The sequence below is a fragment of the Nanorana parkeri genome, unplaced genomic scaffold, assembly GCF_000935625.1.
Source record: "Nanorana parkeri isolate BGI_ZX_2015 unplaced genomic scaffold, ASM93562v1 scaffold557, whole genome shotgun sequence".
NCBI lineage: Eukaryota > Metazoa > Chordata > Amphibia > Anura > Dicroglossidae > Nanorana > Nanorana parkeri.
The window spans coordinates 231,941-252,488 of NW_017306825.1; the positions used below are offsets into that span (position 1 = coordinate 231,941).

The 20,548-nt window shown below is 41.2% G+C and overlaps 1 protein-coding gene and 1 long non-coding RNA gene across 3 annotated transcripts in view; one reads left to right on the top strand and one right to left on the bottom strand.

The window, feature by feature from the left end:
* LOC108791536 overlaps positions 1-3,095 on the top strand; it is a 19,682-nt gene extending 16,587 nt beyond the window's left edge. The window contains exon 3 of the long non-coding RNA XR_001941511.1: positions 3,084-3,095. This is a non-coding gene — a long non-coding RNA (uncharacterized LOC108791536). The remainder of the gene's footprint in view (positions 1-3,083) is intronic.
* FLOT2 (flotillin 2) overlaps positions 1-20,548 on the bottom strand; it is a 54,719-nt gene that overhangs the window by 7,704 nt on the left and 26,467 nt on the right. The window contains exons 3-8 of one of the 2 annotated variants that reach the window (XM_018562043.1): positions 18,657-18,747; positions 11,620-11,743; positions 2,832-2,950; positions 1,832-1,945; positions 1,625-1,744; positions 871-1,085 (exon numbers count right to left, since the gene is read on the bottom strand). In XM_018562043.1, coding sequence (XP_018417545.1) covers positions 871-1,085; positions 1,625-1,744; positions 1,832-1,945; positions 2,832-2,950; positions 11,620-11,743; positions 18,657-18,747 — 783 coding nt within the window. The remainder of the gene's footprint in view (positions 1-870; positions 1,086-1,624; positions 1,745-1,831; positions 1,946-2,831; positions 2,951-11,619; positions 11,744-18,656; positions 18,748-20,548) is intronic. The other variant, XM_018562044.1, reaches the window with a different exon arrangement.

Sequence of the window (20,548 nt, forward strand, 5' to 3'; positions counted from 1 at the left end):
TAAAAACCAATATATAATATGTGTGGGTACATTTAGTAAGAAAGTATATTACAGCCGTGGAAGAATCACACAGCAAAAATGTAAAAAGTGTGTCAGTCATTTATGAACACAAACTGAAAACCAGCTCAGTCATGAAGGGGTTAAAGCATATCTACACCCAAGAAATTTTTTTTTATGCATGTATGTATGTATGTATGTATGTATGTATGTATGTATGTATGTATGTATGTATGACATTTCAGCAAGCACAGAAAACACCCATTGATCTAGCTGAAAAGAAGTGTCCTTACTTCCTTGTCACATCAATGTTTTCTCTTTCCAAGCGATCTTCAATTACAAATTTGTATTATTAGTACATATCCCTCCTCCCCCATGTTATGAAGATGAAGAACTGTTTATAGTCCAAAGCAGCTGAGCAGCCTGCGTGGAAAGCACAGTTCCCTCCATAGATACAATGGAAGAGTGAGCGTAGCGACCCAAGGGTAATATGTGTGTTATTTGAGGGAATACTTAGTGTAATTAAAGGAAAAAAAGCCTAAAAAACAAAACGAATGCAGCCGCCTCATCTATAGACTGATAAGCTGCAGTACATTACATTTTTGTTCTTGAGGTTATATAAGCTTTGAAAATGTTTTATTATAAAGATAATATAAATGATATGTTTAGCCTATTATAAATAATGTAATAATCCAGCATTGACCTTTACCAGAGCGTGATATTCTTGCAGCTAAGCACCTTATCATTCATTTCCGCCACCAAGAGAAGTAATATTGCATTATATACTTATTACTGCACACATCTACAGAGCTGTTGAAGTCAGTGTTATGAGAAACACAGATGGAAAGATAATGAAGGAAAAGGGTGACATACTTCTGTCCTTCAGCAATCTGTTGCATCCTGTATGACTCAGCTTCTGCTGGTCTCCTGACCATGGCGATCAGCTCCTTATCAGTACGTATAATTTCCTTCTCCTCGATATCAATCTGCTTTTTACGCTGCACCACTTCAATCTCAATCTCTTCCTGGCGAATCTTCTGCTGTTCTTTGGCTGCCTGCAATTCGTAAGCCAGCTGAGACTCTGCTTTCTGAAGAAGAAATGAGAAGTGGATGTGAGTGCAACAGACATAAAAGAACACCTCTGAAAGAAAAAATTTTAAAAATTAGGGAGGCACCAATACCGGGTTTTCGGTATCGAGTATCGATATTTTGCTTTCAGTACTTGCCTATACAGAGTACCGATACCAGTGCTCCCGCTGGCGTGGAACCGGCTTACCGGGCAATCAGGTAGGCGGGCGGTGGGTAATGACATGCCGCCCGGCTTCCTGATTGGCTGGAAAGCCGGCTCCCCAGCCAACTGGCATCGAGCCGGCTTCCTGGCCAATCAGGAAACCGAATCATTACTCGCCGCCCTGCTTCCTGATTGCCTGGGAAGCCGGCTCCAAGATCCCCTACGAAAATCTTCCTCTGACCGTAAGTTCCAGTATCAGGGAAGGTATCGGAACATTTGGGCGAGTACGAGTACTCTTCCCAAATACTCGGTATCGGCATTGATACTAGTATATGTATCGGCGCATCCCCTGTAAAAATAAAATATTGTAGTGAATGGGATAGTTTCCCCACCTACCTTAGTGTTCACTTCCTGGTTAAATGCTGCTTTCTGGAGTTCAAACGCTCTCTTGGAATCTGCAATTTTGGTATCAGCCAGATACTTGACATCCAGCATTTCCCTCTTGCATATGGCTTCCTATAGGAGAAATAAATTGGTATATATTAATCCAATGTACAATCCCTACCCGTGCAATACATATGTCTCTATGGTCATACTACTCACTCTAATGCCCGCATCTCTTTCAGCTTCAGCAACACCAATATCAGCATCTCTTCGCACAACAGCTGTCTGTGTCTTGCCCAGGGAGCTCAAGTATTCAACCTTGTCATAGACATCCTGTAAAGACAAAAAAACGAACACACCGCCTCATAGTAGATGAATTATAGCAGGAAAAACGCCCTCTGCAAATTGCAACATTTATAATGTCATCTCACATCTGGCTTTTGCACAGCAGAATGATTTTTGTTAAACCAGTTTGCAGTGACAGTTGGTACTTTCTGGTCATTTAGATTCGTCTGTATGCAGAATAATTGTGCCGGAGAAGGCAATTTTACTGTAGCGGCTAGACAAAATGTGTTCCCTTTTCCTGCCATCTACCTTATGACCATAGAACACACCAATTTACACTGCAGTGCAAGATAAACAAGCGAGTCACATATATTTGTTTACTACTGTGTCTCCTACTTGCCAATTTCATTTAAAGCTGATCCGTGGCTCCCCAATTATGTTATATCGTTGTGTATTTATTACCTGTGAAACCAATGCCTTGTATCTGAGCTTAACTGCCGTTTCCCTATTAAAAGCCCATGTAGGGCAATGGGGAATGTCTGGCCATTCTGTGCAGAAGCCCTGAGAGTAAGGACAGCACAGGCAAGACACATCCCACTCTCTCATCAACAGCAACTACATTTACACACCATGTAGTAGGCGGTACTATGGGGGCAGAGCTTATTTTTATGATTTTTTTTTTTACACGGACCATTACCTTTTTTACTGTTCTGCAGCCACACAATTTGGAAGGAGACAATTCATGAACTGGAATGTAAGCTGATAAAATATAAGGAATGAACACATTGGGAAAAATACTAGACCAGCTGTGTTACATTGTATTTTATTAGATGCCCCGTTTTGCTTTTTTTTATTGATATTGGTCAATTTCTTTATGTAGAAGTGACATTTTTTGCTTCATGACTTTAGAAACTATACATGGAAAAGTTCTCACCTTGATGGTGAAGCTCAAGATCTCAATACCCATACGACCGACATCAGGAGCTGCCACCTCGCGTACAAGCTTAGCAAATTGATCTCTGTCCTGATAGATCTGCTCCACTGTTAAGGTGCCTGAAACATACACAATGCATTCATATAACTCTGCAATCGTCTAACCGTGACTGCTTTGTTCTTCCTAGTGTAACCAGTCATATAATGATTAGAACTAGGAAGAGATAACTAAATGCACAGGGATAAATGTGAGAAGTACCTAGTCTTCACCAGTGGTTGAATCTTGAGACATGGGCTCATTAACCGCTTGCTGACCGCGGTGTTTACAACCCCTTCCCATCCAGGCCATTTTTCAGTATTCAGCGCTGCGGTACTTTGACTGACATTTATTCCCTCATGCAACGCTGTACTGAAATTAATTTTTATACCATTTTTTGGGGTAAGATAGAGCTTTTTTTTGGGTGGTATTTAGTCACCACTGGGGGTTTTATTTTTTACTATATTAAGGAAAAATTACTGAAAATTTTGAGGGGAAAAAAAAGTTGTTTTTTTTACATTAAGTTAGGAAACAATTATCAATACCCAATTTTTTTGTCAAATATATAAGATGGGGGTCACGTCTGTTCAATAGACACCAAACATGTGAAGCCTTAAAATTGCGCGTGCCCTTAAAATTGCAAAAAAACTTACCATGCGCAAAATTGGCCGTAGGCGACGCTTTAAAAGATTTTACCGCTCATCAGTTTAGCGTTATCAGTGATTGATGGCCCTAGAATTATTGCTCTCACTCTGATGTTTGCGGTGATATGTAACAAGTGCTGCGTAATTGGCGCAATTGTCATTTTTGTGTGTGGGCGCATCTATGTGGGGGTGGGGGACTTTAAGACATTTTTGTGGGGGGGTTTTTGCGTGTAAATTTTATTTATTTTGTGAACAATTTTTTGTTTTTTTACATTTCACTTTATTGTTAATCACATAGGGGGATAAGAATCCCGCTATGTGATATCAAATTACAGTGACAGGTCCCCTTTATGGAGACATCAGGGGTCTCTAAGACCCCTAATGTCACATAGGGATCCCCAGAGAAGCTGATGAAGCACAGATCTGCTTCATCAGCTTCTCTCCGGTTTCTGTACCGGAGAGTGACAAAGGAATGCGGAAGTGATGTATTAAACATCACTTCCTGCATTCAGGGACCGGGGAGGATAGCGGAGGGAGATTGTGTACTGCTCTCTCTCCGTTCTCAGTGCACGGAGCCACATCGCTCATCCCGGATCGGACGCCCGGGATCGCGGGGATGGCGACCACGAGGAGGAGAGGTAAGGAGGGGGGCGCACAGCATACAAGCGATCAGGCGTCTTTACAGGCGGTGGACCGCTTGTATGTAAACGGCCATCGCTGGCTGTTTAAAATTCGTCCGGTTTCCCGCTCGTGCGTGCCAGGGGGCGCGGGCAAGAAGGAGGTCTAAAGACGCCCACCCGCACCCAGAAGACTCCTGTCCAGCCTTTTCTGAACGTTTGGCGGACGGGAGGTGGTTAATAATAATAAAAAAAATAAAATAAATGCAAACATGACTTATCAGATTTGGCTTTACCTTAAAGATATGAAAACGGTTTGAGCGGGCTTAGGCAAATGCAAATGAACTGTGTTCACACCAAGCCCAGGCTCATCTCTAAGTGCATTAACTTCAGTCTGACTGGAGCTGGGCAATTTGAGTGAATAGTGGGGAAGTTGGTGGGCCACTGGGCATACTTGCCAGAGATACTGTCACCATTCAACTGACCTTCCCGGGTTTCCGGTGCAAAGAAGGGGCAATGTAGGATGGATTTTCAATAATTTTGACATCTGCAGTTTTCATTAAAATAATTCCTGGTAATTCTTCCATGAAAGTCTTTGTTAGGTACTTTCTGTTTCAGAGTGACAACAATCTGCCTTGTCCTCCAACTGCTCTCACGTGTTGTCAACTAGGCTTCTTATGCAGACTAAAAGTAGGCTTCAACATTTCACTTACATGGCCTGCTGTTGTAACCATATGGAAACACCCCCTGAGAAATGCTATGCAACCATCACTGGAGTACACGCATGTAAACAAAATTGGCTGCAAATAAGCAGCAGCAGATCAGTAGCACTGACATGCAAAAAAAAGGATAAAAAAAAAAAAAAAAAAAAACTAATGGCAATTGTTTATAGTATACAGTTAAATGCCATTTGCTTAGGCTTTACATCTTCACTGTGCATTGTAAACATGGTGCTCTGGGATGTACCAACAAAGCAGACAATGGTACACTGACAATTCTCAGAGCCATACGAAACAAATCCAGTATCAGCCGCCATAACCTGGTCTGCTGTTTATTGTTATTCTTGTCAGACATAATCCCTTGGTTATAAATGGAACTCAAAACACAATTACATTATCCTCACTAAAGCACAGAAACAAAAGAGATGTAATGCGGACTGCATACAAACAAGCAGAGGCACTATGTCGCCATATCTTTTTCAGACATTTATTCTGAAATCTCCTTAAATATGAATTTTGCACAGTAAGACTCCAGTGTTTGCAGACCCACAGGAGGTTATAAAACAAAAATCTTTACCATAAGATACCTTTCACTTGCTTTTAAAGCCAAGCAAACATCTAAAAGCTAGAGCTGCCATTGTAGAACATTAAGGACTTGTACATCGCTCCTTTTACAACCTGCTGTGAATAACTGTCTTGCACATTGATGTTTTATTTGCAATTATTCACTTCTAGTGTGGACATTTCTTCTTATTACAAATAAAGACACCAATGAAAGTCAAATGAAGAAAGCAATATTTGTTTTTTCTCTCCATCCAGTCCTGACACTTACACAGCCCCATCACAGGTTGATGTCAGCACTTTCTCTGTTACAGTTCAGTTACACACAGTAGAATAATAAATATAGTGCAGCACTATTAGCATGTAAGTAGCACAGGAGGTCCAGCAGAAAGTTTTTTTTTTTTATCATGCACACATGCTGAAATTGTAACTTGGGGCCAGGCTATTCATTATATACTTATATATTCTTAACCAGCAGTAAATGGTATTTAAAACAAGCCCTCGTGGACTGCTGTAGCTATAGGCACTGTGGAGCTCATAATCCTCAAATTTCACAGCAGCACTAAAGTCCTGTTCTAAGAAAGCTCAGCTCTGCCTGCTTCACTGCCCAGAAGTGACTCAACAGTCTTCCCATTTCGAATGTAAACTCAATGCAGGAGCTCTGGGAAGGGAAGTAGGGTGAGCCGAGTTGCTGAGAGTGTGCACCTGAACAATGTGAGTGCTTCTGCTTTGAAATTAGAAGATTCATTGCTCCACAGTGATTGCAGCTATAGAGGGCAGTGAGGGCTTACTTTAAAGCTAATTTACTGCATGTTAAGAATATACAAATACTTAAAATGTCCATAGTGTGGTCACAGGTTCATCTAAAAATGATTTTAGAAGTACTATGCTTTTGTATTAAAAGTTCACAACCAGGATGTTTTGTGGCATGCAGCAGTGCACATAAGTAAACAGATATTTAATAGTGTAAGTCAGGGTAAGTTTTTTAAAAAAAAACAGACAAAAAAAAAAAAAAAACATTCAGTATATCTCTCAAATACATGCACATTTCCCAAAAATAAAAATACCTTATGATCTGTCTATGTGCTCCTGACTTACGGTTTTGGGTGACAACTCAGTGCCCTTGCTGAACTGTGTGCCAACCAGCGTTGTCAACCCTATCTGCTGGAATATTGAACTCTACCTATGTAATGTTGTCGTGATGGGCGACTTCAATTATCCGGACATCAATTGGGCTAATGGAACCTCCCATTCGTCAAAGGCGGGAGTTTTTCTGAACCTGTTGCGGGACAACTTCATGGATCAGATGGTTGAGGTTCCAACTAGGAAAAATGCCATCCTAGATTTAATCATTCCCAATAAAGCGCAGATAGTTGAAGATATTGCAATTGGGGAGATACTGGGTAATAGTGATCACAATGTGATTACTTTCAATGTTGGGTAAAGGACAGAGAAGTGGGCCGGTCGGACAAGAACTCTAAACTCTAAGAAAGGCAAACTTTGATAAGCTGCGCCAGATAGTACGCAACATCGAATGGGACAAATTATTTCCCACACTAAACACTGACCAGAAGTGGGATTGTTTTAAGAATACATTACATAATGCTATTACCAGGTGTATACCATTGGGTAACAAAAAAAAAAAAAAAAAATAGGCAAGCGGATTACACATTAATGGGAACTCCACTAGGGAAGTCACAAATGGAAAAAGATTTGGGGGTCATTGTAGACCACAGATTGAATAAAAGCTTGCAATGCCTGGCTGCGGTAAACAAAGCGCGCAGCGTCTTGTATTAAAAAGGGAATGTACTGTAGAGACAAGTCTATAATTGTGCCACTTTATAGATCGCTGGTTCGGCCTCATCTGGAGTATGCGGTCCAGTTTTGGTCACCAATCCACAGAAAGGATGTCCTTGAACTGGAAAGAATCCAGAGGAGGGCAACCAAACTCATAAAGGGGATGGAGGACCAAAGCTATGAGACAAGGTTACTAAAATGTAAACATGTTCACGCTGGAAGGAGATTAAAGGTGGGATATGATTTTCTTGTACAAGATGTTCAATGGTGATCGCAACATCAGCAATAAACTCTTTACGGTAACCTCCATAACAAAAGACTAAAGGCCACCACCTAAAATTGGTGGAGAAAAAAATTTAAGCACAAGGGGCTTAGGGGCTTCTTCTCATTAAGAGCGGTTAGGGTCTGGAACTCGCTGTCACAAGCAGTGATTTAAGCTAAGAGTGTTGAATCATTCAAAAAGCATTTGGACGATTTCCTCAGAGACCATAACATACAGGGGTACAGGTACACTTAAGGACAAGATGACACATGGACTCATACACATGTAGATTCACATGCATACACGCTATAGGTTGGACTTGATAGACCCGTGTCTTTATTCAACCTCAAATACTATGTAACTATCCCCCACCCCTCACCACATGCATACATTGATGACTTTCCCAGCAAAGCAGTGCTGCTGCCTTGACTGCCAAGAGCCTGTTTATATTCTTTATTTAGGGCATTAGAAAAAGAAAAAAACAACAATAACTCTAGTACAGAATGGTAACACGCCACATGTAAAAGCAGCTTGCTGTATGAAGTCACTTTACAAAGACAGAATTAAAGTAAGTGCATTCCAAACACTAAAAGCACTGCAAATGTGAAGAGCAGCAAATGTAACAAGTCTACAGAAGCCTGCACTGGTAATGACCAATTATTTTTAAGACATCAAAAGTAAATGACAAACAGAACAAAATGTCTACCTGACAGACACCAAGAGATACACAATAAGAAGATGAAAAGGAAAAACAAGAGAAAGGAGAAGAAGAGGCAGGGAAATAAAGAGAGTGGAAGGGAGGGCAGAGAGAGTAACCGAGGAGGTGCAGGCAGAGAACACCACACCCATACAGATCATGAGTACTACAAGACAAAAGGTATGCAGAGATCATGAGTCAGGTAACCGAGGAACTCCAGTTTGCAATGTACTAGCATAAGCCAAGATACAGGGGAAGGTGGTCCAAGGAAGCCAAGTTTCTCTAAATGCCACCTTCCTACAATGGAGCAATGATGTCGAGTCTTCCATTTGATGGATTACACCAATCTTGGTGAACCATAGATATAATAGGGGTTCAAGCGATTGCTTACACAACACCGGGGTACAGGCTCTCGCCGTGTTAAATAAGTGGACAGTAAGTGATGACGTGTAACTTCGTAGTGGGATCTGGTCGATATGTAGCAGGAAACAGATCGGGTCATCACCAAGACCAGGGGAACGTACAGGATCAGCTTACGAACAGCTGCCCAAAACATTTCCAAAAGATGTGCAGCATCGTGCCCCTATGAGAGTTGCAATGCCACCACAAGGCTGATGTTTGGGGAAAGAGCCTGTTAGGCAATGCAGGGGTGTAGTACCAGCACAATAGTATTTTCTAACCTTCTTCTTGGAAGTTATTCACAATTGAAGATTTAAGAGAGAGCAAAAGAGCCCTCTCTGTGGAGGAGAGAGGGATCTACACAGTTCCTCTTCCCATTTACGAAAATAAGGGGAAACAAATCTCTCAGGAGGAGAGATTAAAAGTCTGTACAAATAGGACAGCATATGTAATGCAGCAGAGGAGTCCCTACACAAGTCCTTCAAAAGGTGTGACCGCTTTGGTCAATAATTCTTGTTTTGGAATGGCCCTCAGGAAATGTCTTAACTGGAGAGTAGCCCAGGAGCCTAGGAGGGGAAAGCAGGGCTTGAATTGAGTCCTGTTTTAACTACCCCATAGAAGTCAGAAATTGGAAAAGGCTATATTTCCCAGAGTCCAAAAGTCTCCTGAAATTCTTGTTATCCAATCCTTCCAGGAAGTCCAGGTCACCCACCACTGGAGTCAATGGTGAAGGATGAGGCAAAATCGGAGTCAAGGTAAAAGGTCTGGGGAAACAAACCAGAGGGTCGCTCTAATGGTCAGATGGGACCGAAGGGCTTTAGAATGGCAAGAAGAGAGCTAAGGAAGATGATAAAAGCAACTGGGGCGCCTTACAGTTCTAGCAGAACCCAAGGTTTAATCCATGTCTGCAGACACAAGCTAACTACCTGGGAAAGATGTAAGGCTTTATAGTATTTAGAAAGATCCAGAGGTCCAATGTCACCATGCTGTTTGGAAAGGGTCAGCAGCTAAAAAAGCCTTTGTGAGGAGGTTTGACATGCCACATAAATATAAGGAGCATAGACCAGAGATGAGAAGAAAAAAAAAAAAAGGTCGGCGGGACATAAATAGGGAGCACTTGTATTAGATATAATATCTGAGGTAGCATGGTCATTTTAAAGGCATTACTCCTAGCGAATCAAGTCAAGGTAAGTCAACATTGGAGGTTAGTACGGATGTTGGATAGCAATGGACATACATTTGTTACATACAAGTTCACCGAGTCCAGAGTAATGTGCCCAAATATCTTAAGGCTTGATAAACCCATGGAAACGGAAATCTGAACTTCAGGACTGACACTACCTCCAGGGGCAAAGAAACATTGAGTGCTTCGTATATGTCAAAGGTAATCTTGAAGCTGGAGATAGCTCCAAAGGGACAGTAAGGTGGGCAATTCTGTTAGAGTATGAAAAAGAAAAAAAAGGAGGTCATCTGCATTGGCCACTACCTTTTGATGCCTACCAGAGAACACTAGACTTTGGATGTCAGGAGCAGCCCTTACTCTACAGAAGAAGGACTCTGAAGTCAACACAAACAGCGGAGACAAAGGGCATCCTTGGAAAAATCTTTTTATTCATTTTGCATATTACGGGTACACAACAAGAAAGAGTTGGAAACAGTACTTAAACCTGGCAACATGTTGCAACTGTGTAGTAGATACAATCGAAGCATGGTCCAACGGGTCCAAGGGGAGGTATTGGGATTTACTCCAATTGACAGACAAGACAAAGGGCATCCTTGACGTGTGCCATTAGACAACGGAATGTAAGTGGAACATGTCTTGTTGATATAAACAACAGCCTACGGTCGAGAGTATAAAGCCGAAATCCAGGACTTTATATGGGAATCAAGTCCTAGGTAAGTTGGAATAGACCTAAAAATTGGCAGTCTACCACGGTCGAGGGCCTTCTCTGCATGTAGTTAAAATCATCAACAGCAGGGACCTTAACCTGGCAGAGTGTATCAGGTCAATGACATTGGTAGTACTATCCCTTCAGCAGACGGTAAACAAAAATGTTGGAAAATGATTTAAGATCTACATTGAGGAGAGAACTCAGTCAAAAGCTAGCTGCAAGGGATCTTAATCTGGTTTCGGAATGATGGGGACCAAGAGCCTGTTTACATCCTTTTAGCAAGGAAAGGGCTTTTAGCAGATGTAGCTCTGGAGGCATGCAACAGGAAAAGAGATCCCAACAGTGGCCCCTGCAAGGATTTTACAAGCCTGCTGATGACATCACAGTGAATAATAAAAGCTTTTTCTTGCTACAGGAACAAGTGTAAAAATGCTTGGACATGATCTGAAATGGGGGAGGGGGGTTTAGGGGTAAATTGAGGTAATGTTGGTAATGCTTGGACATACAATTTAAATAAAATATTAAAGTCCAATTATCCTATAGAGATTCTTTATCTCTTTGATGCTGAAAAGCTCAATTGTGTTAAAGTTACGAAGAATACAAAAAGCCTATTTTGGTCAATTTAAATCCAGTATGAAAACAATAATAAACTTAGCATAGAATATGTGCAGAATCAGACTTATTCAGCAACTCCACAAATCAAGGGTGTACAAAATGCAAATAGACACCGGTCTCCCTGTGTACCAAAACATGATTTGCTTACTGCATGTTACATAGCAATAAATGAAAAAGCAGGTCACCAGCACTCAAATTATTTAAATAGATATGTCCTTTTTAATGGACAATGATGTCACGTATGTCAATTGTCCATTAAAAAGGACATATCTATTTAAATAATTTGAGTGCTGGTGACCTGCTTTTTCATTTCGTACTTTGCACGGTGCCATCCGTGGTAGTCACTACAAGCACCATCATTCTTACTGGCCGGGATTGCTGTAGGGTGTGCGGAGAGCACCCTCATCAACTGAAACATAACAATAAAGATATTTCTACAGCTATAGTAAAAAGTTTGAAACACTGCATTAGTTGATTTTGTCTTCTGAGGATCAAAGCATAAAAAGGAGAATGTATTATAAAGCAAGTAAAACCATCTGTATTTTGTACCGAGAATAGATCGCAAGTGACCCTCCAGGGTTTGAAGGACGACATTCTTTATCTCATGGGCGTTTTTCCCAAGAAACTGCTCACATGCCACAGCCAGGAGCTCTCTCTCAGTCATGATTTTCACCTTGGGGAAAAAAACACAATTGTTTAAACGGTTTTCAGTATACGATATGCCAGATAAAAGTAATAAACTGACAATATACTGTGTATATTTATTTATTTATTTTTGGAACTGTCTATGCAAAGTGCAACATGGGTTTATTTGGAACAGATTGAGACACTCACATAAAAATCAATGCCACTTCTAAGCTTTGTTTTAAACACTGGTGTAGGAATTGCCAGATTTAGGACTTGTCACAGGTGCGGCTCCTACATATGCTGAGCAAAATATAAACCACCTCATCATTTTTAGTGTGTATGGATTTAAGGATGCTTGGCAATCTGACATTTTTTTTAACCAATAGACTGTCTTTATTTACTGTGCAAGCAATGAAGAGTAACCTGGTATATTTTAAGCTTTTTTTAACAAATGTAATCTTGGCCCCATTTGTTCTATAATGTTGTGTTTGGCTTGGAGTACTCCCAGAACATCTAGCAATGATGAGCACAAACCATCAACACAAGGGGAAAAGGAGCCAAGAAAAACAGGTGTGAGGAAATAGTCATTTAAAAAACTTAGGGGCTTTCCTGTTTCAGTGATACCAGTTGTAAAGAAAGAAAAAAAATCTTCAGTGGGAGATTATTGTCCAGCTGTCGGCTCTAACTTCTCGTTCTGCTGCCGTTCTAGTGTCCGATTTTTTATTCTGCTACCATTCTACGCACCTGAAAGGCCGGTCTTCAGCCAAGAAAAAAGACCTCCCTGTGCTGGGAAACCATGGATTTTAAAATGACGGAATTCTATTGTCTTTTTCTCAAGTCAAAAAAAGTTGGTTCTGTGGATTCCTGGCCTACAGAGATGGATGGAACAACTAGCAAAACAGAGATCCCATTAATAGAGGAATTTCATGTTTTTTTAAATTATGCCCTAAACCTCTGGGGGACATTTAAACTAAACATTTGGGTTAACTTTTAATTCTTTAAGGGTTTGTGACAGGTTTAAAATACCATTTTAATCTTGTGATTTTTTTCAGAAGGCATATAGGAACATGGCATGTTGACACTTGTTAGTCTCCTGTTCATTTTTGCCTGCACAACCCCATTAAGGACATGAAATACTACATTAAAGTACAAAATAAGACATTCATGAATAGAGTTGACTAAACTTTCAGTCACATTTTATAATCCTGACCTGGCCAAAAGTGGCTGCCCCACAGCACTATTTTTACCTTCGGCACTTTTTAGGCTGCATCAGGATAACGTAATGTGGCATGAACAGTTTCACCTGACAAAGGTTTTGCAGTTCGGCAAGTCTTCGGATTACACAATTTTGCCACATTGCACAGCCAGTTGGAAACCATTTCCTGGTTAAGCTTTAAAGCTTCCTGTGTCACCTCGCTGCCCCACCTTTTCAATGCACAGTGAATCAGCAGAATCACATGGCTAATTCAATGTGCAATGAGCAGGCTCACAATGAAAAATGGATAGCTGAAATCATGGTAACCTTGCAGATTCTCAACACTTGCAAACAATTACAAATCCTATGGCAGCGTTATATTTCAAATGTGTATTTAGCTTTTTGCAGGGAGAAAAAAAAAGTTTTGCCTTATGTTATTTCAGTCTTCCAAGACATAATTTTGCTGTTCATGTAGGCAGTAAATCAGAAAAGCTATAATGTAGATGACATTCTCCTAATGCATCAACACAAAAATAAATGGCACACAGTGATTAAATCTGCAGCTAATACAGAAGGCTGGCTGCAGTAATTCTCTAATGTATTCTCCATAAGATAAAATTAGTTTCCTTCTGTTATGTGATTTATATTTCTCCTGTGTTGCACTGTGATCTTTTCTGTAACTGCATTAAACCAACGAGCGGCCTCACAGATTAAAGAAAAATGTACACAGTTTATGGAGACACTGTTTAATGGAAGATATTGTGATACAGTCAAAATCGGTATGAGGCTGAAAATGGAGTGACCCATGCTACATTCATTTCACTTTACCTGTGACACAATTGCTGCCTCCACATAAGATTTGCCTCACGTTACAGAAATGGATGAATATTTACAGCTAAGGTTTCTTCAATTGTTACTGTCAGTCTATCACAATATCATTTCTAACTGGGCAAATTCTATTTGGAACTTAATACAATCCAGAACAATAGCCACTGGCCAGAAAAATCAGGCCTGAGCCATCAGTCACATAGTAACAAAGTTACATACCGTGTTTCCCCGAAAATAAGACCTAGTACTATTTTTGGGAATTGCTAAAATATAAGACCTACCCCGAATATAAGACCTAGTTGTGGCCATTCCCAGGGCCGGTGGTGGCATAAAGGGGAACTTGTAGAGCCGCAGGAGAGAATCAGCGGTGCCAACGAAGCCACCGCTAGAGGAAGCAAGGCGGCAGCGGAGGGAACGGCTCCTGTCACAGGCAGAGTGATACCAAATGCACTCTGCCTGTGAGGAATCGATAGTGAAAGTGCGCTTCGCTCATTCTGGTTACCAAATTGCTCCTGGAAAGGTACGGCTGCCCTGATCACCCTATTCTTAACTTTGACATTTTGGATTTAACTTGGATTTGCATTAACTTTGGATTGTTGTACGTTAAAAAAATAAGACCTACCCCGAAAATAAGACCTAGTGTGTTTTTTGAGCCCAATAAATATAAGACAGTGTCTTATTTTCGGGGAAACACGGTAGTAGTTGTCAACACTTTCAGATGATACCACTACCTGGGGAAGAAGTTCCAAATTTGCTGCTCTAACCGTAAAAAAAAAACCCTGTGCAACTAACTGTGCATATTAAACCTTTCCTCAACCTCAAATGTGACCTCGTGTCCTCATCAGGGACCTTGGATTGAACTATTTGTTACCATCACTACTTTCCTCTTAATTTGTTGAAAGCAAGTCCTCTTAGACACCTCTTATTTACTTAATTGTTCCTAATAGTTGAGGTCCTCAAGCCCCCCATATTATTATATTTTGCTGCCCTTCACTGAAGTCCTTCTAATTTAGGAACAACCTTCTTGTTGATTGGTGGCCAGAAATGTACTGCATGCTCAAGATGAGGTCACACCAGTGCTTTGTTTATTGATGCATCCCTCCAAAAAAACCAAACAACCTTTTTAATACACAAGTTTTCTGCTCACTGGCAATGAAAACTACTGCCAAGTCTGTTGTCTACAAGGACCCCCCAAATATTTTTCCATCACTGATTTCCCCAATGTACAACCTTTTGAGTATTTTGCATGAAAAGTTTTAGTATCCAAATGCAAAAATTTACATTTTTTAAATATTGAACCTCATCTGCCAAGTAGCTACCCATTTACTAAAGCTCTTCCTGTAGTGTGATTATATCCTGTGCTGAAACTATTTCCTTGCATAATTTGGTATCAAGAAATACCAACATTTAACTCTTAATTCCAACCTCATTGTCATTTAGAGCAAGGTTAAACAACATTGGCCCCGCAGAACCCTAGGGCACACCACTCAACCCCAGACCACTCAGAGGCAGAATCACTTGCAACTACTCTCCGTACCTGTTCCTAAAGCCAGTTTGCCAATTAAGCTACAGTGTCAAATGCTTTTGCAAAATCCAGATAAACTATGTCCACTGCCTTACTTCTACCCAAGCAACTGCTTACTTCCCCATCACGTTGGCCTGAAAAGAGCGGACTCTCAAAAATCCATGTCGGTTGTTACTTATAATTAGACATGTGCGATTCGTTTTGAATCAAAATTCGGAAATTCGGATGTATCCGAATTACAGATATAACGAATGCAAACGAATCCGACTTTCCGAAATTAGTCAGTGGTAGTCTGTACGAATTATCGTTTTGTTTGTTCGTTGCATATGAATAGTATAATGACACCTGTGCTCACAGACCCAAATGGCATTCGAGAGATCACGAATAGCATGCTATGTGAGAATGTCAAATGGGTTGGACTCGATGGACTTGTGTCTTTTTTCAACCTGACTAACTATGCAACGATGTAAAAATGGGCGGAGCGAGCTGTGGCACCACGGCTCACTCCGCCCATCTGTTTACTTTCGGGGAGGAGATGTCATTTTGCAGTGAGTTTTTGTTGGGTTCGGACGGTTGCGTGGCGGGACTTTTTTTTAAATTTCGGCGGGTCGGCAGGCGACGTGCATCGTGATTGACGCTGGATTACAACGATGGAGCCATTTTTTTTTTAAATTAAAAAGGAATAGTCAAAAATTGACTGTTTTTTTTTCCAATTAAAGGATTTTTTCTAAAAGTGTGGTTTGTTTATTTACTTACTTTACATTTCTGGGGGCTGGGGTTCCCCCTTAAAATTCCTACCAGACCTAAAGGGTCTGGTATTAATTGGGGGAGAACCTCACGCTTTTTTTCCCCCTCTTCAGCAGACTGAAAACATTTTTTTCCCCCCTCAAATGTCACTTTTCTGCAACGAACGAACGAAGCGATAATTCGCACAGACTACCGCTAACAAATTTCGGCCGAATCCGACCCGAATCCCATAAAAAGAAATAACGGAAAATCCGAATCGAAACAAATTTTTTGACGGTGCACATGTCTACTTATAATACCATTTTCTCCGACACATTTTTCAATATGGTCCCTTAGCATTCCCTCACATCATTGATTTTAGGTGGACTGGTCTGTAATTTTTGCTAGCCTACATCTACACCACCTTTTTGAATATTGGTACCACATTTGCTTTATACCAACCACTTGGTGCCTATCCAGCAAAGTATCTAAATAAAAAAAATCAGGAATGGAAGCTTGGCTATCACTGATCTAAGCTCCCTGAGGACGCACAGGTGTAAGCCCTCAGATTCTGGCAATATATTTACATTAGATTCTGGTACAATGCTCCATATCTTTTGGTCCTGCCCAAGACTGAGACCCTTCTGGGAGCAGGTGTTGTCTGTCATCCAGGACCTGGCCATGGTGGATTTGAGGAATAACCCAGCAGCGTGTCTGCCACCCCACTCTCGAAATATCGGCAATCACTCACATGCCACCTCTTGGATGCAGCGAGAGCCTCCATCCCCCTGTTATGGAAACAAACAAATCCACCCTCCATCTCATTATGGCTCTCCAAAGTACGGGAGGTGTATGCCATGGAGGACTTGACAGCGTCCCTTAGGAACACTGAAGGGACTCTTGACAACCTGGGGACCCTGGATTTACTTCCAACACTCAACTAAATCTGCGGATCTCCTGGCAGGGGGACCCTGAGGCACTGAACCCTTTGGCCGTGCCTGCCTGCCTGCCTGGGACACGCCTTCTGAAAGGCTCCATTCAGCTAAGCGCCCCACCACCTAGAGGTCGGATGAGGTTAGAACCGCTAAGAAGGGAGCGCAGGGAGGCGATTCGGGACCCTATTCTTCCTCTATTTCTTCCCTTATGCTCTAGGACGCTGGTCCTCTGTTGCTTTTTCTGTTCTTCCTCTTCACTCATTTGCTACTTGCGCCTGCAACCATGTCTAGGGAGAAGCGGAGTGTGTGCTCCTACTAGAATGGCTTCACAATAATGGTTCTAAGGGGCTCGTGATGCTCTCCCAGAGGTCATATATTGTTAATACTGACACATACCACAGCCGGCTAGATTGTAGATTAGTTTTATTTTTATTTCAAACTACACACACGCCAGAGGCTGTTAGACATCACAGTTGAAATGTTTTGACTGTTGTTATACAAATGGTCTTTGATCTGTATGCCATTGACAATGGAATTTCTCTGTACAATGCCTGACCCCAATGTGATCACATGTTGTTGTTTGTAACATATGTATCAATGCTCGTTGCTATAACTTTGTACTGTCGGATATGTCAGTTAATAAACTAATTTAAAAAATATATATTTACATTAAGCTTTTCTAATCCTTTTTGGACCCCTATTTATGACAACCAGAGGGGCACTTCTCTTCTACTGGCACTACTATTTTGTCTATTAAACCCCTCTTTTTCATGCATATAAAATGATGTTTGTGACCAAATGCCCTTATTTGTCCTTCATGGGGCCTATGTGTTCTGTCCTTACTTTTTTACTGTTGATATATTTGTAGAATTGTTTTGAGTTTTTCTTACTTTCCGTAACAACTATGTTTTTTATAGTCTATTTGAGCTGACCCTATTGCTCACTTGCATCTCTTATTGTTTTACTTTAAATTCATAAAAGCTGAAGCTGTCCCGTCTGTTTTCTATTTTTTAAAAGGACAGTTTATTTCTCCTTTATTTTCTTTTTAGGACTCAGAATGAGCCAGAAAGGGTTAACTTTTGCTCTATTTTATATGATAGTCATTAAATTGCACCCGTGAACGCCATTGTCTGGATCATATAATGATCAAAGTCCTTTTTCTGGGAAACAAAGTAAATCTTTGTTAATGTTTTGGACATCCAATGATTTACATGTTAACAAGCAGTAGAGGTTTAAGAAATGCCCTCACTGACCTCTGCAGTTGAAGGCACTGTGGAGTGGCTCAGCAGCCTTCTAATCTCTACTGGAAACACAGAGCAGGACCTGTGGGAGGGGAAGCCGAGAGAGCTACTTCTTCTGTAACATTTGAGGATAAAAACTTTTCCACAGTGCCTGCAGATATAGAGGTCAGAGGAATGCACTTTCCAGAGGATAATATTTCAGCTTCAGATGTACATTTAGCTTATTCCTACAATCTAGGGTCTCAAGGCATGTAGATGCTGTCCAGTAACAACCAATATTTATATACCATAACCACTGACAGGTTGAAGATGAAGCAATTTTAAAATGACATTTAAAACAGCGCAAAGGTTCAAATATATAATTTACAGTGTTCATTAGAATAACAGTCATTCCCAAAACGATTTCTGTAACAGGTTTACTATGCAACCTGCAGTGCCGACTTGGCTTGGCACTGATGGCATCCATTCCTGAAGACATGCATTTCCAAAATGATCAGCTTTTACAGTACCTGCGCCACACCCGTGACGGTTAAAGCTACACCCTCAGCCGTCTCTACGTCCTCGCACGTGGGCTGTAACGTCATTATCTCTAGGGAAATCCTGTCAAAAAGGTAAAAAATTTGCAGATTTTCCAGTTTGTCATCAATAACTTTACACTTCCTATACATCTCTTCCCCTTCTAGCCCACAGTCACATTGTACGCAATGCTCAGCTCAGATTTTGTGTTATCAGCCACAAATGTATTTTCTCTTTTTGGGGTTTAAATGCACCAGCACCAAACATGAAGATAATTTTAAAGTGAATCACCTGTAAAGAGGAGAAAAACAACTTTTGTTTCTTCATCAAATGCAGTGTTAGGGTAAAATGAGAGACATTTCAAGATGGCAAGAAAGATTTTTACCCCTAGAGCTGCAACAAATAGGTCCATCGCATAATTAATGGTGTCCAAGCTTAAGCCAAAAACATAATTTGGGGACGCAAATTATTTGAAATACTTGTTGCCGCCTCTTAAAGCTACAAACCAAACTTTGTGAATGTAGAGAGGTGACTATCCAGGATCTATGTGAATTAATGGGTGTCTTTTCTATGACAACCAAGGCTTTTGGTAGTCTGCAGGTTTTCGGACATTCTTCACAGCGTGTATAAGACTGGCAGGGAAGGCTGGGTGCTTAAAAAAAAGTAAGTATAACTGCACCTAAACGTGTATCTTCTATGCCTTTTAGGTAGGAATGCAGTGATACCGATACTGGTATCGGTACTGATAGGGAGTATTTAGGCGAGTACTCATACGCAGCCAAATGCTCCAATACTTACCTCCGATCCTGGAACTTCCGGTCAGAGGGAGATTCCCTCTGACTGTCATTGCCACGAGGGAGCATGGAGCCAGCTTCCTGGCCAATCAGGCTAGGAAGCCTGGCTTCGTGGCCAATCAGGATGCCAAACGGCACGCCATGATCCGCCTTCCTGATTTGCTAGGAAGCTTGCTTCACTTGTCGCTAGGCAGCCTGGATTCCTAACCAATCGGGAAGCCGGGTGGCACGTCATGACCCGCTTCCCGGCTTGGCTAGGACACTTCGAGGCAGCCTGGCTAATCAGGAAGATGGGCAGCAGGTCATGACCCGCCACCATGCTTCCTGATTGGTCAGTAAGCCAAGCTAACTGACAGTGTCACGAGGGAGCATGAAGCTTGGTGTACTTTCGACAGCACACCAGGTTCCCAGACAATCAGGAAGCCGGGCGGGTACCGAAAAAAATATTGGTACTCTTACTCGATACTGAAAAACCAGTATCGGTGCATCCCTAATTTTAAGCTATGAGGCAATGAACGTCTGTGCTAGTCAGATATAAGTGACTGAAAGCTGCCCATCCACATCCAGCAACAAATGTGGCTTATGAAAGCTAGAAGTCTCAAAATTGTAACAAATGCACAAACCCACATCCCCATGTATGGCAACTCAAAATGTAGCCAAGTATTGCTCCATGCTTGCAAGTGGTTTGAGAAATCCAAGCACAGCTCATGAACCTTTTAGCTGCCATCAGAAGATCAAAGTGAAGGTGTAATCTAACTGCTCTAAATAACTGCAGGCTAAAAGGACAGAAGCCAGTGCCATAAAACTAAGTTTCCCTAGTTATGAGGAGGGAAGGGGACAATATCAGCAAACAGAGAGAGGTGTCAGCATATCACGGAAAGGACAACAGAGATCATAGCAAGTTTTCTAGACTAACCAACTAAGAAATGTCCTGTGGTAGCCAAAAGTTCAATTAAAGCCACATATTTAAAAAAAACTAATTAATGCAGCTCTGTAATCATAAGTACACAACAAATTGTATTTTCTTTGAAAAGAAGCAGTTCAAGTACCTGAATTTGACCTATTATCAGCTTCTAGCACTCCCTGTGGGG